The sequence below is a fragment of the Mastigoproctus giganteus genome, chromosome 13 (genome assembly GCF_048544385.1).
Source record: "Mastigoproctus giganteus isolate SK-2022 chromosome 13, ASM4854438v1, whole genome shotgun sequence".
NCBI classification, from domain to species: Eukaryota; Metazoa; Arthropoda; class Arachnida; order Uropygi; family Thelyphonidae; genus Mastigoproctus; species Mastigoproctus giganteus.
The window spans coordinates 120,854,643-120,870,464 of NC_143587.1; the positions used below are offsets into that span (position 1 = coordinate 120,854,643).

At 39.7% G+C, this 15,822-nt stretch overlaps 1 protein-coding gene across 1 annotated transcript; it reads left to right on the forward strand.

Annotated features, from left to right (window-relative positions):
• Positions 1–7,311: 7,311 nt before the first annotated feature.
• LOC150076408 (INO80 complex subunit C) lies at positions 7,312–7,876 on the forward strand. The gene has a single exon (XM_090387586.1). The coding sequence runs from the start codon at positions 7,333–7,335 to the stop codon at positions 7,813–7,815; it is 483 nt and encodes a 160-aa protein (XP_090243712.1). The 5' UTR covers positions 7,312–7,332; the 3' UTR covers positions 7,816–7,876.
• Positions 7,877–15,822: the final 7,946 nt, after the last annotated feature.

The window sequence follows — 15,822 nt, forward strand, 5'->3', positions numbered from 1 at the left end:
AAGAGCACCCCTTTGTTCCATTCACTAATCTTGTTGCCCTTCTCTGTACTCGTTCCAGCAGCTCTACATCCTTCTTGAAATGAGGCCTCCAGACCTTCATTCCCCTCACCAATCTTCTTGCCCTTCTCTGTACACGCTCAAGTAAATCTACATCCTTCCTAAAATGAGGCCTCCAGACCTGTATGCAGTACTCAAGGTGTGGCCTGACCATTGCCATATACAGAGGGATAATCACCTCCTTTTCCCTGCTAGCAAAATTCCTATATATCATTGACAAAACCCCATCACCCCATATTAAGGGTAAGTTGCTATAATGGATAAAAGGATGGTTAAGTGCGAGAAGACAGAGGGTGGTAATCAATGGGTGCTGCTCTTCTTGGACTAATGTTATTAGTGGAGTCCCACAGGGTTTGGTGTTAGGTCCACTTTTGTTTTGTATTTTTATCAATGATATTGAAGGTATATCAGGCTTAATGTCGAAGTTTGCAGATGATACAAAGATTGGCAGGGTTGTTAATGACAGTAATGGCAGTGTGCTACTGCCACAGGATCTAGATAATTTGGGCAGATGGGCCAAGAAGTGGCAACTGAAGTTTAACCTTGACAAATGCAAAGTACTGCATATGGGTAGAAGTAACCCCAGAGAAACGTACCAACTGTGTGTACTACACTTAAGGTGGTAGAAAATGAAAAAGACCTGGGAGTAATTGTGCAGTCAGATATGAAGTTTTCTGAGCAATGCAGACAGGCTGCCAGGGCAGGTCATGGGGTTTTGTCAATGATATATAGGAATTTTGCTAGCAGGGAAAAGGAGGTGATTATCCCTCTGTATAAGGCAATGGTCAGGCCACACCTTGAGTACTGCATACAGGTCTGGATGCCTCATTTTAGGAAGGATATAGATTTACTTGAGCGTGTACAGAGAAGGGCAAGAAGATTGGTGAGGGGGAATGAAGGGATCCTCTTACCAAGAGAGGCTTAAGTTCTGCAAATTGCAGTGGCTAGAGACTAGGCACCTGCGTGTTGATCTGATTGAGGTCTATAAGGCCTTGAATGGGTTGAGCACGCTGAATTCTGATGGGATCCTTCCACTTGTTCAGATTACGAACCTAAGAGGGCATAAATTCAAATTAAGAAATGACAGATGTAGATTAGATGTGTGGAAATTTGCCTTTAGCCAGTGGATGGTTAATTGCTGGAACAAACTTCCATCTGTCGTTGTGGAAGTTGACAGGTTGAATTAAATTAAGGAAGAACTGGACAGGCATTTGGAGGGAATGGTGTGAATTTTTTTTTTTTTTTTTTTGGCTGATGCTGCATAAGCTCATATACTTGCATTCTTGCCTCAAATGCCACTGCCACTACTACACTACTACCTGTATACAGTACTCTAGGTGTGACCTGACCATTGCCTAATACAAGGGAATAATCACCTCCTTATCCCTGCTAGAAAAATTCCTATATATCATCGACAATACACCATGAGCTACTCATGCAGCCCGTCTGCACTGTCAGAGAACTTCATATCTGCCTGCACAACCACCCCCAGGTCCCTTTCATTCTCTACCACTGTCAGTGTAGTACCACAGAGTTGATACGTTGCTCTGGGGTTGCTGTTTCCCATATGTAGTACTTTACATTTGTCAATGTTAAACTTCATTTGCCACCTCTCAGCGCATCTGCTCAACCTTTCCAGATCCTGTTGCAGTAGCATAATGTCAGTAGTGTCCTTGACAACCCTGCCAACCTTCATATCGTCTGCACACTTGGGAATGAAGTGTGCAGACGATATCAAATGATCAATATCATTTATAAATACAGAAAACAATAATGGACCTAATACTGAACCCTGAGAGACTCCACTAATAACATTAGTCCACGATGAGCAGTGTCCATTGATTACCACTCTCTGTCTTCTCCCCCTCAACCACCCCTTTATCCATAGAAGCAATTTGCCTCCAATGCCACACTGCTCCAATTTGTGCAGCAGTCTTCCATGTGCAACAGTATCAAAAGCCTTTCTAAGATCCAAGTATATAATATCAAAGTTATTCCCTGCATCCAGTTCTTTTGTGACTGCATCATAGTATCCAATCAAATTAGTCAGGCAAGACTTCCCCTTAACAAAACCATGCTGTGTCTGAGCTATAACTGAAGTCTTGTCTAGATGATCCTGCAGTGCTTCTTTAACCAGTGCCTCCATTACTTTTTCAGGAACAGAAGTTAAACTAACAGGTCTATAATTACTTGTGTCGCCCTTTGATCCTCTTTTGTGAATTGGGGTGACATTTCCACATCTGCAGTCCATGGGTACTTCTCCTGAGTCCAAGAAATCTCTCATAATTATGGCTATGGGTTTGCTTACTTCCTTTGCTGCCTCCTTTAATATAACTGGATAGATCCCATCCACGCCAAGTGCCTTTCTTGTATTTATCTTCAACAATTTCCCCTCCACTTTACTCTCAGTTATTACAAGATTCTCTAGCTTACTGCCAGAGTTGAATACACCTCTGGCATTCCCCTCGCTGAATAACCCCTCATGTGTTAATGTCGATGCAAAATATTCATTCAGTTTGTTAGCTACCCGAGCAGGCTCATCAACAGTTGACCCATCGATATCAAGTGGACCAATCTGGTTCATCCCCTTCCTTCTAGAGTTTACATAAGTGAAGAACTCTTTGCTGTTTTTCTTTGCTTCCCTTGCCAAAGATTTCTCGTAATCTGCCTTCGCCTGCCTAACCTCCTTTGTAACTTGGTTACAGATCAACTTGTATGTATCATAGGCTTCTTTGTCACATGTTAATTTGTATGTATCCCATGCATTTTTCTTCTCTGCCATATGCCTCATTAGTTCATCTGACATCCACTTAGGCCTAAACCTTGAACAATATTTCTTAGTTGGTATGTAAAGCCTAGTAGCTTACAAGATAAGTTCTTTGATGCTTCCCATTTTGAATTTGCTGTTGGTAACATCATCAGTTGGTCCCACTGTATAGAATTTAAATACTGTCTCAGTCCATCGTAGTCGCCTTTACGAAAGCAATAACCCTTCCCTTTACCCCTAATGGTAGTTACCTCTTTGAGTAAATCCCACTTCAGCACACTGTGATCACTGCCACCTAGTTGTTCATTTACCTGCAGATGGGATACTTTATGTGTATCCCCTCCCTGTAGTGGCAGTCTCTCCTGTTAGCAAGCACAGACCACGCTGAAAAAAAATTCTATCCCTTGAGCCTTGCACATTCCCTCCAGGGCCGAATTGATTGACAAGGCTCTCATCATGTATTCCCTCCTATCGTGTCTGGCAGAATTGCAGACACTTTCAAATTTAACACTGATTCACGACTTTTTTGCAACATTGACCTGTTAAGTAAATCTGCAGATCTCCTACTCTTAATGTCAATGGTGCCAACGTATACAACAATATCACCTTTTATGCTCTTCAAAGATGGTATATGCTTTACAATGTCATGAATTTTTTTCCTTGGCAGACATACCCTGGTCCTGTTCCATCTAAACTTTTTACACAATATATTCCCCGTCTCCCTGACAATAGAGTCACCAACAATAACTAGTTCCTTTGGGACCAACGCATTCTGCCTTGGAGATTGCCGCTGTGTTGCCTGTCTCGACAGTGTGCTGCTGTCATTAGGGCCAGAGGCAGTTCAACTAAATAAATGAATTTGAGGTATTGCTCAAAACATCAAAGGCAGATATTGTTGGGATATCAGAGACGTGGTGTCACACAGATATAAGTAATGCGGAACTGGAATTTGGGGAATACAATGTATATAGAAAGGATAGACAGGACAGGAGAGGAGGAGGGGGTTATGCTATTAATTAAGAAACACATAAAGGAAGTGAAGCCAGTTGACATCGATGGACAGGGCAGTGTCGAGTCAGTTTGGTGTGACATAAGCATAGGGAAATCAAAATTGAGAGTAGGAGTGTGCTATAGGCCTTATGACTCTGATGAGTATAATTGTACAGGGAAATAGAGTGGGCCAGTAAATCAGAGAGTCTTATAATGGGGGATTTTAATTTCCCAGATATTGACTGGAATTTGTGGGTTGGTCACTCGCACACTAGCAAGGCTTTTGTGGATTTATTGGATGATTGTTTTCTACATCAGCATGTTCGTGAGGCAACAAGAGGGAGCAATACTCTTGATCTGATTATCAGCAGTGATTCTTCATGCATTAAGAACCTGCAGATAAATGAACCACTAGGTGGCAGTGATCACAGTGTGTTGAAGTGGGATTTACTCAAGGAGGTAATTACCATCAGAGGTAAAGGGAAGGGTTTTTGTTTTCATAAAGGCGACTATGATGGTCTGAGACAGTATTTAAATTCTATACAGTGGGACCAACTGATGATGTTACCAACAGCAAACTCAAAATGGGAAGCATTCAAGGAACTAATCTTGGTGGCTACCAGGCTTTACATACCAACTAAGAAATATTGTTCAAGGTTTAGGCCTAAATGGTTCTCAGATGGACTAATGAGACATGTGGCAGAGAAGAAAAATGCATGGGATACATACAAATTAATGGGTGACATGGAAGCCTATGATAGATATAAGTTGGTCTGTAACCAAGTCACAAAGGAGATTAGGCAGGCAAAGGCAGACTACGAAAAATCCTTGGCAAAGGATGCAAAGAAAAACAGAAAGGAGTTCTTTACATACTTGAACTCGAGAAGGAAAGGGATGAATCAGATTGGTCCACTGGATATTGATGGTTCAACAGTTGAGGATCCTGCTCAGGTGGCTAACAATCTAAACGAGTATTTTGCATCTACATTCACGCATGAGGAGTTATTCAGGAAGGAGAATGATGTAGGTAAAGTAAACATTGGCAGTGAGCTGGATGATTTTGTAATAACTGAGAGGAAAGTGGAGGAGAGATTGTTGAGGATAAACATAAAAAAGGCACCTGGGGTGGATGGGATCTATCCAGTTATATTAAAGGAGGCAGCAAAGGAAGTATGCAAACCCCTAGCCATAATTATGAGAGCTTCTTTGGACTCAGGGGAGGTACCCATAGACTGGAGATGTGCAAATGTAACCCCAATTCACAAAGGAGGATCAAAGGCTGACACAAGTAATTATAGACCTGTTAGTTTAACTTCTGTTCCAGGTAAATTAATGGAGGCACTGGTTAAAGAAGCACTGCAGGATCATCTAGACAAGAATTCAGTTATAGCTCAGACGCAGCATGGTTTTGTTAAGGGCAGGTCTTGCCTGACCAATTTGATTGGATACTATGATGTAGTCACAAAAGAACTGGATGCAGGGAATAACTTTGATATTATATATTTGGATCTTAGAAAGGCTTTTGATACTGTTGCACATGGAAGACTGCTGCACAAATTGGAGCAGTGTGGCATTGGAGGCAAATTGCTGCTATGGATAAGGGGATGGTTGAGTGGCAGAAGACAGAGAGTGGTAATCAATGGACACTGCTCAACGTGGACTAATGTTATTAGTGGAGTTCCTCAAGGTTCAGTGTTGGGTCCATTGTTGTTTTCGGTGTTTATGAATGATATTGATGATGGGATATCAAGTTTAATGTCTAAGTTTGCAGATGATACAAAGGTTGGCACGGTCGTTAAGGACACTACTGACGCTATGCTGCTGCAACAGGATCTGGAAAGGTTGAACAGATGGGCTGAGAGGTGGCAAATGAAGTTTAACATTGACAAATGTAAAGTACTACATATGGGTAACAGTAACCCCAGAGCAATGTATCAACTCTGCTGTACTACACTGACAGTGGTGGAGAATGAAAAGGACCTGGGGGTAATTGTGCAGGCAGATATGAAGTTCTCTGAGCAGTGCAGACGAGCTGCAAGAGTAGCTCATGGTGTCTTGTCAATGATATACAGGAATTTTTCTAGCAGGGATAAGGAGGTGATTATTCCCTTGTATAAGGCAATGGTTAGGCCACATCTTGAGTACTGTATACAGGTCTGGAGGCCTCATTTCAAGAAGGATGTAGAGCTGCTGGAACGGGTACAGAGAAGGGCAACAAGATTAGTAAATGGAACAAAGGGTTGCTCTTACGAAGAAAGGCTTAAGTTTTGCAAATTACAGAGTCTGGAGACTAGGCACCGGCGAGGTGATCTGATAGAGGTGTATAAGGCTTTGAATGGTTTGAGCATGCTCAATGCCAATGGGATTCTTCATCTTTCTCAGAATAATCACCTCAGAGGGCATAAATTCAAATTGAGGAAGGACGGATGTCGGATAGATGTGCGGAAATTTGCCTTTGGCCAGCGGGTGGTTGGTTGGTGGAACCGACTTCCATCACTAGTTGTTGAAGTTGATAGCCTAAACAAATTTAAAGCTCAACTGGACAGGTATTTCGAACGAACGGAGGGGTGAAATGGGAGAGGGTTTTTTTTTTTTTTTTTTTTTGGCTGATGCTGAATAAGCTTGCTTTCTTGCATCATATGCCTCTACTAATGCTAATGCTAATGCTAATATTAGTTTGCACCTGGTGAACTGAAGTTTATGAACTTCAGTTCACCAGGTGCAACTGAAGTTTATAAACTTTAGTTCACCAGGTGCAAACAATTGAGGGCTTCTCATAACATTTCAGCCGTAATTGTCGTGTTTACCAAAATTGTTGTATAAAGGTTGGAAATGCTCATTTTGGAACATTTTGGGAGCACCTGTCAAATATTACTTAACTTTGCCTTAACTATTCATAAATATCTTTTGCTTATATTTATATTTGTGATGCTAGTCATTAATGTAACATACCATCGCGAAAAAGGGTTAGAAATGTTAAATTCCTAGGTGATGCACTTTTTTTGAACACCAGTGTAGTTTGTAACGCAGAGAAGTAAGAAGTATGTTATTCTCCGTGGTTTGTAAGGTTACTTACGCGAATTATACCCTCACGAATAGCACTGTGGATAAGCATCGACCTCGTCACACCGGGTGGAAAATGCTCGAGTTCGAATACCGTTAATAATATGAGGGATTTTTATGGGCTCTTTTATACACTGTAGCTGAATTATTTCGTCTCAAGCAAGAGTTTAATTGGATTTTCGTCCAGCAAACAGGCAAATATACCACGGAACATGTCAATTTTCAGAAACGGTGTAACTGTTGCTGAGTCGCCTCAACGAAATATTTAAAGAAATTATTGTAGGTGGCGAATGGGGTGATATTTATTCATTATTTAAATCACAGAGTGGTAAGATCTTACTAGTCTCTGTTTAAAATGAATGTTATGGTGATTTCAGTTCTCAGTTTTTAATAGTGTTTTTTTTTTTTTTTTTTTTTTTTTGTGATTGTACTTGAAGGTTGTGTAATTTCTGAAGATGGGTAAAAGAAAACGATCAGCCGCTTTAACGCCATGTGAAGTTTCCTCTGTTGAAACCGAACAAAATTGTCAAACAGGAGAAACAGTAGTCTCTTCTACTTCAATTTCACCGGATCAATCTGACACTCAGTCTACAGAAAAAATTCCCGTATTTAAAGATCCAAAATTTGTGCACTCTTCTAAATCGGGGACGACATCTTCTGGGAAAAAAACTCGCGTGCTTAAATCGTTGAAACAGATAATGGCAGCTGAGCGTTTGTTGCCGGCTGCAAGCCAACATTTAACTTATTCAAGTATAGAAGTCCCGCCATCGTTGAAGCCCCAGAAAAGGTATTCGGATGTGAGTGGATATTTGGCAAAGTACAAAGATCCACAGACAAAATTGCGATTTTCAAACGCAGAAGAATTTACACAGATTCGTCTACTATCACAAGAAATGGTAAATAACTATCTTGCCTTACGCAAGGCATTAGGTACTTGATTTTTTTCCCCCTCTCCTGTAAGTGGTGCAACTTTTTATTCCGAAATTGTACACAGGAATGTACGTGCATTTGTTAAACGCAAAAATTATAAGACAGACGATTTCATGTATTCATATGAGAGTAAAAATAAAATGTTTATATCTAAGTTCATCATTTTATTATGCTTCTATACGTATATTCATAAAATGGTGTCTCCTAACATGCGTTGTGTGTTTCTGTAGTGTTCCATAACTAGATTTTTTAGAATGTAAAGATAAAATGTTATCTTTAGAAGAGTACAATTTTATTTTGCTTATATACACACTTGCCCATAGAATGGCATCTGGTAACTGATGCATTGTGTATTTACTGTAGTCCATAATACTGAGATGCTGCACTTAAATGCACATTTAAAATTTGGCGTTGGCCTGCCACCATAAGTATCTAATTAAAAATAATAATAATAAAATAAATTAATAAGTGGTAAGCTATTAGTGAAAGGGTCAACTATGTAATACAAAAATTGTAGCAGAGGTAGTTTCATTTAACCTTTCTCTTACAGTTAACCATTTTTGTTTTAATTTAAAAAAAATAATTTTTAGCTTTTTTTACTGAACTCTGATCCATTAATTATAATTTGATTTTGAATGAAGATAAATAAAAGAAACCAATAATAATAAAATCTTTTATCATATTTTTTTGAAATTTCAAGGTCACTTCCAGATTGAAACACAATGTTCATGTGGTGTCTGGCAAATATAACTTTAATGTCTGCATTTTTGGCAGCTGTTCATATTTAGGAAGTGATACAACCCCGAGGGCTCACATCTGTTGTGTATGGGCTTGGCAAACACTGGGCCCTGAGCTGGATATCATCATTCTTCTCTTCCTTGGTGATTCTTTCTACTTCTCTCTCTCTCTCTCAGGGTAACTTGGGGAATTTTTTTTTTTTTTGGCTGGTGCATCATAAGCCTTAGGTTTCCTTGTACCATATGGCTAATAATAATAATACCAAAGCTATACAGCAAGATGAGACACCTGTGATTAGTATCTCACAAATGCCACTGTGAATGGGAATTACCTAGAAGAAAAATACACTTTTGCTTACCTGACATCTATTAAATGCCAAACAAAAAAAAAAAATTCACGTCTCATAATTCATAGTATATTGAAATGAAAACAGAAAATACCATATAAACAGTTAGAGAATAGGGAAAAGGTACATGGGAGGATTTCATTCATTGAAAAATTTAAAAAACCAAAATATTAAAAAATTTGCATCAATCAAATGCTGTACTAGTAATGTTGAAGGTTAATCATCTCAAGGTATTCATACTCATATTCAGATTCCGCTAGGGGGATGATTGTGTCCGGCTGTCTGTATGATATGCTCCGTAAACTTTTCTTGTTTTGTGTGTTTTTATTTAAAGTATTAAGTTCCTATTAGTGCCACCACATAAGGATAGGCCCTTGGATTGCCAGGTGCAAGTACTGTATTATTTGAACGGACAACAGATAAGTATTAAATGAATTTCTGCATGTTCATTCTGCTACTCCATACAAGCGCTTTCAGCCATTATCTTGTAGTTCAACTTATACATGTGTCCAACAGACACTTGACCTTGACCAGGCATTAGAGTATTGCCTAGCCGCTCTGTTCTTCCTCCCTACTTAGACCCCTGCTCCCTGTGGATTTCACTTCAGGGCAACTAAGGCGACCGGCAGGTCACAGTGCCAATTGCTTGCTAAACCACAACTGTGGTGATATTAAATTATCTAGTAACACTACAGCAACTGAATTCAATATGACAAATACTACCTCCTGTCAAAATTCTAGCGTCTGCACCATCTGTGGGACCAGCTCTGACCCCATTGTCCAATGTATTGAGTGCAAACAATTAATATGCAATGACTGCACACATTCTGACCTGAAAAAATTAAAAGTCGGCGGAAATCATTCTGTTGTGATAGATGTCGACTCAGAAATTCTCAGAAAAGCCCTATAACTGTTGCAACGCCAAACAGCACGGAACCTGAGTCACTTTCCTCCTCTTCCGCTAACAAAGTTGAAATGCCGTACTCTAGTTCATTTGAGACAAATATCATGCCAATAACTAGAAATACCGACTCTGAATCGTACATGGATGAAGCCTCTAATCCTTCTTTGTTGTCTTTGGGGTCGCATCAAATCTCAGATGCATCAACTCAAAACACATATATCTGTGCTGTCAGAAGATCTCAGCGCTAACTCCTTCCCTACGGAAACTCTGAATCCAACCTTTGGTATTCTGCAATCAACTGAATTCCAGGAACTACTCTTTAACACTATGCAGAAAATCCTCATTCAAACTCATCTAATCAGCGCACCTCATACTGCAAACTCTGAAATTCTCCTGGATTCTAATACACTCAATGAAGAAACAGCGAGCTATCCACGGAGATCTGTGGTATAAAAATAATATTAACTAATCAACAGGCTGAAATTTCTGACATTAACGCCCAAATTAAAAATCTCACTTCAATTATGTCTTGCCACTTAAGGGAAGCTAGGAAGAATTCTGAACCTACTCTTGAAACCAATGGGCTCAAAGTGAATACGAATTCTTCATTAACTGACTATGCCCTCAGTATTGAGACCAGATCTTCACCTTCCACCGGCCTCAATACTTCTACTGCTGCAAATATTAATTTGCTCAAGCCTGCTAACATTCATGACTCAAGTCATTCAACTGAGCAATTTATTGCCAAACAGACTCTGTTAGATGATTCTTCTGATGTAAATAGAACCACTCCTCCCACCTACTCTCCTCTGCGGAACAGTTCTGTCTGTACCTCTATTTCACAAGCTCAGAGTCACCAAGCGCAATCCTCTTCAACATCAGTTAAGGCAACATATGCAAAAATAACTGCTGCCACATCTAATGAGGTCTGCAAACCTGTCTGTAGATCTGCCGCCACAGCGAGTAAACCTGTTTCTAATTGCCAGTCTCAAATATCACACCAAAGATCAAAACAGAACAAACCGTCAGAAAATATTAAAGCATCTATATCTCAAGATACTTTCTCCAAGCTTCCAGCCATAACTCATCAAACACAGAATGTAACTACTGCAGAAAAATCTCAGTTACTCAAACACAAGTATAATATCACAATTATTCCCACAAAAGACCGAATTTTTCTTTCTAGACTTGGACCCGCCACTAAATCTGAAGATCTTATCAACCTAATTAAAGAAGAATATGGTTTCGGAGTAGATGTCCGTTCTCTGAAGACACGATGTCTCGCCTACTCATCTTTTATAATAACATGCCTTCCATCACAAACAGAAAAAGTGCTGAATCTAAGATCCCTTTTATCAGGGGCTCTAGTAAAACGCTTCACGGACAGACCATCAAGGGAGTCCAAAATCTCCTCTCCACCGGCATAGCAATCAGATACCCTGCTATCTACACATACTACGTTCTCCTCTCGTCATAGAATCCCCAGATCCCTACTGTTCAGTGTTTACCTTCAGAATTGCAGGAGTATAATTAGCAACCTAAACCACTTCAGAGCAATCCAAGGCTCACATATATACGACATTTACCTGCTCACTGAAACCTGGCTCTCCATTGATATTGATGATCAGGAGATTATAGATGGACAATATACAATCCATAGAAAGGACAGAGGATCTCGTGGAGGCGGAGTAGCTATTATACACTCTAACCATATACTCTGTGAAACTGCATCAAATTTCACAAATATTGAATCAGTATACTGCCTTCTTCATCTTGGCAAGTTAAAAGTTTTAATAGTATTGCTTTATTTTCCACCTCCTTTAACTAATATAGACCTCCAGTACTTAGAAAGCTCGCTGGAATCAATCTTCCCACTAATTCAATCTGCCGACATAGCAATGGTTTTGGGTGACTTTAACTGTCAAATGGCCAATTTAGGATCTTCTTCTCCATCACTGCAGACTAGGGCTCTCTTTAATATGCTTCACAGCTATGGTCTGGAACAAATTTGCAACTTTCCAACCAGAGAAAATGCCTACCTCGACCTAATATTTTCCTCTACTCATATAGATGTTCACACCGACAACCCCATATTTCACTCGGAACATTCACCAATTACTTTTGACATCACAGTGACTTCTCATAACTTCAAATGCAGCTCCCGTACTCCTCGATTCAATTTCAGAAAGGCTGACTGGCCTCTGCTCAACCTAGCTCTAAGAAATGTAGACAAGCAGCTCGCTGACGCTATGGATGACATCGATGTGCTCACCAACAACCTGATTAACTGTGTCCATTCAGTTATATCTGACATTGTTCCTCAATCCCATCTTACCGCACGCTCTACCTACCCGCACTGGTATAACAGTGAACTAATACGTAAAATTAAATCCAAAGAATTCTACAGAAACAAGTATAAGCAAACAGGTGACAGTCAATACTATGAAATATTCAGCCAACTCTGCAAAGAAGTGAAAACTCTCATATTAAACTCCTACAACATGTATACAGAGTCAGTTCAGGATAGTCTGCTTACTCACAGAGATATCAAACCATTCTGGAATTTCATGAAGCATAAGAACATAACCAGTAGAAAGTTACAACTCCGTAACGCAGATGGAATTCTCTTATCTGACGAATTCAGTATTGCTCAAGAGTTTGCCAAACACTTTTCCAGAATTCAAACAAATGATACATGGAGTCCTGCCTCATTTCCTGATTTCACACCTGTTAAAGATGATATCCTCATTAATCTCTTTATCACTGATGAAGATTTAAATTCGGCATTAAAAAGCATGAGAAATGACTATACTAGAGGCCCAGATGACATTCCAGGCTTATTTTGGAAAAGGACTGTCACTACATTGAAACCCCTCATACTGCGGATCTTCAACCTGTCTCTCAGGCTGGGGAAGTATCCTAAGCACTTTAAGCAGGTCAATATAGTTCCTATTTTCAAAAAAGGTGATAAAAATGACGTATGCGATTACAGACCCATAACCTTGCAAAACAGCCTGGCCAAACTCTTCGACACAGCAGTGCACAAACATCTCTTCGAATTCTTCAAGCCTTTTATTGATCAGAATCAACATGGTTTCTGCAGTGGCAAGTCAGTAGTCACAAATTTACTTCCTTTCTGGCAATACACCTCCGAAGCTCTTGATAACCACCTACAAGTTGATGCAGTCTACACAGACATATCCAAGGCATTTGATAAAGTCCCGCACGAACAACTTCTGGAAAAACTTAAGCTATATGGTATCCGTGACCCTTTGCTCTCATGGCTACGCAGCTATATTACGCATTGTTCCTTGAGCGTTATCATAGATCAAGTGAACTCAGACTGTTTTATACCACTAAGCGGAGTACCACAAGGCTCTCCCTTAGGTCCTCTTCTCTTCATTGTTTTCGTAAATGATCTTCCTTCTTTCATCTACACCTCCAATGTTCAAGTTGCTCTCTATGCAGATGATCTTAAGATCTACTCAGCAGTGAAGGAGACTACCGATTCTCAACAGCTTCAATGTGCTCTCAATAAATTCTCTCTGTGGCTATCTCTGAATGGCTTGTCTGCTAACCCCTCGAAGTGCAAAGTAATCTCTTTCTCATCTTGCAGATCTCCACAACTAATGAATATGGAGTACACTGTTAACTCTGTGATCATCGAAAGGTGTGACCAAGTTAACAACTTAGGGATTCTCTTTTCCAGCAGTGCTAAATTCGATGCCCATGTCCTTAAAATCACCAGCAAAGCATTCAAAACACTGGGATTCATCAAACGGAACACATACAAGTTCAAAAGCTACAGATATGCGGTTATCCTCTATAAAACTATTGTTCTTCCAATCCTTGAATTCAGTTCACCCATCTGGAATCCTCACACAAAGACTTTAACTAACAAAATTGAAGCAGTCCAAAAAAACTTTGTCCGTTACCTTACGTACCGCAATCCTCTATTCTATCACTCAGTGTATTATGAATCGCTGTGTGATTACTTTCATCTGAGGCCTCTGTGCACTAGAAGAGTTACTGCTGACATCGCCCTTCTAGCCAAAGTAATCACTGGAATTTATGAAGCATCTGATATCCTGAGTAAAATAAACTTCAATGCTCCTTGTAGACAAGTCAGGAACCTTACACCGTTTCGCCTTGACTCTGCCAACACGGACTTAATGAAATTCAGTCCACTGAACAGAATCAGCAAATCAGCAAATGACTCTCGCATTGACTTCTTTGACAACTCCCAATCATTGATGAACTCCATCCACAAGTTTGCCTCTTCACTTAAACTGCAAAGTGACTAGCTCACATCTAATTATTGTAGCTTTTTATTTGTTATATTATTTTTCTATTCTCTAACGGATTAATTATTACTTGTTTTACCGGTAACTTAACTTAATACAATCCTCTTTTGTACATATGCTTTTATTGTTTGAATCTATATCAATGTCTGTCTTCCTGTTGGATTTCATATTATTGTTATTATGTTTATTGATCTGATCTCAGATACACTGTTAATGGTTACCTGTTGTGTATCTTGTTATTAATAAAATAAAAAATAAAAAAATACAGCAGTTACCACAGAGACAGGTAGATAGAGTGATGTAGCAACGCAAACAGATCAGTCTATCTATCTACATTGCCACATAGACCGGTGCTACTTAAAGTACGGTCTGCAGACTGGTTCCATTCTACAAACTGTTTATTACCAGTCTCAACAAATTGGAGTTCTTTACTTATTTTTTATTCTTTACTCTAGAAGGAAGGGGATGTATCAGATTGGTCCACTTAACATAGATGGTTCGATTATTGATGATCCTTCTCAAGTAGCTGATAAACTGAATGAGATTTTGCATCTACATTCACACGAGGAGTTATTCAAAGATGGGAATGCCAGCATTTTATAAAACTCTACCAGAGAGCTAAGTGATTTTGAAATAACTGAGAGCATAGTGGAGGAGAAATTGTTGAAGTTAAACATAGAAAAGGCACCTGGGGCAGAAGGAATCTATCCAGTTATAATGAAGAAGGCAGCAAGTGAAGTAAGCAAACCCTTAGCCATGATTATGAGAGCATGCTTGGACCCGGGGGAGGTCCCCACGGACTCGAGATGTGCAAATGTATCCCCAATTTGCAAAAAGGGGATTAAAGAGTGACACGAGTAATTACAAACGTTTTAGTTTAACTTCTGTTCTGTGGAAAATAATGGAGTCACTGGTTAAAGAGATGATACAGGATCACCTAGACAAGACAGCAGTAATAGCTCAGACACAGTATGGGTTTGTTAAGGGGTAGTCTTGTCTGACCAAATTTGATTGGATACTACTATGTGGTCACAAAGGAACTGGATGCAAAAAATAATTTTAATATCATATACTTGGATTTCAGAAAAGCTTTTGATACTGTTGCACATGGAAGACTGCTTTACAAATTGGAGCGGTATGGTATTAAGGGCAAGTTACTGCAGTGGATAAAGGGATGGTTGAGTTAGAGACGGCAGAGAGTGGTAATAAATGGACACTGCTCTACGTGGACTAACGTTATTAGCAGAGTCCTCCAGGGTTCAGTGCTGGGCCCATCGTTCTTTTGTGTATTTATCAATGAAATCGATGAAGGTATATCAGTCTTAATGTCCAAGTTTGCAGATGATACAAAGGTTGGCAGGGTTGTTAATGACAGTAAAGACAGTATGCTACTGCAACAGGATTTAGAAAAGTTAAGCAGATGGGCAGAAGCAGCAACTGAAGTTTAACGTTGACAGATGCAAAGTACTCTATATGGGTAGCAGTAACCGAAGAGAAACGTACCGTGTGGTACTGCACTGAGAGAGGTAGAGAATGGAAAAGACCTGGGGATAATTGTGCAGTCAGATATGTAGGTCTCTGAGCAGTGCAGATGGGATGCTAGAGGAGGTCATGGAGTTTTGTCTATGATATATAGGAATTTTGCTAGCAGAGACAATGAGTTGATTATCCCTTTGTAATGAGGCAATGGTCAGGCCACACCTTGAGTACTGTATACAGATCT

What these genes read in the sequence shown, in the direction of transcription:
- LOC150076408 (XM_090387586.1), top strand. Translation starts at nt 7,333, where the DNA reads ATGGGTAAAAGAAAACGATCAGCCGCTTTAACGCCATGTGAAGTTTCC.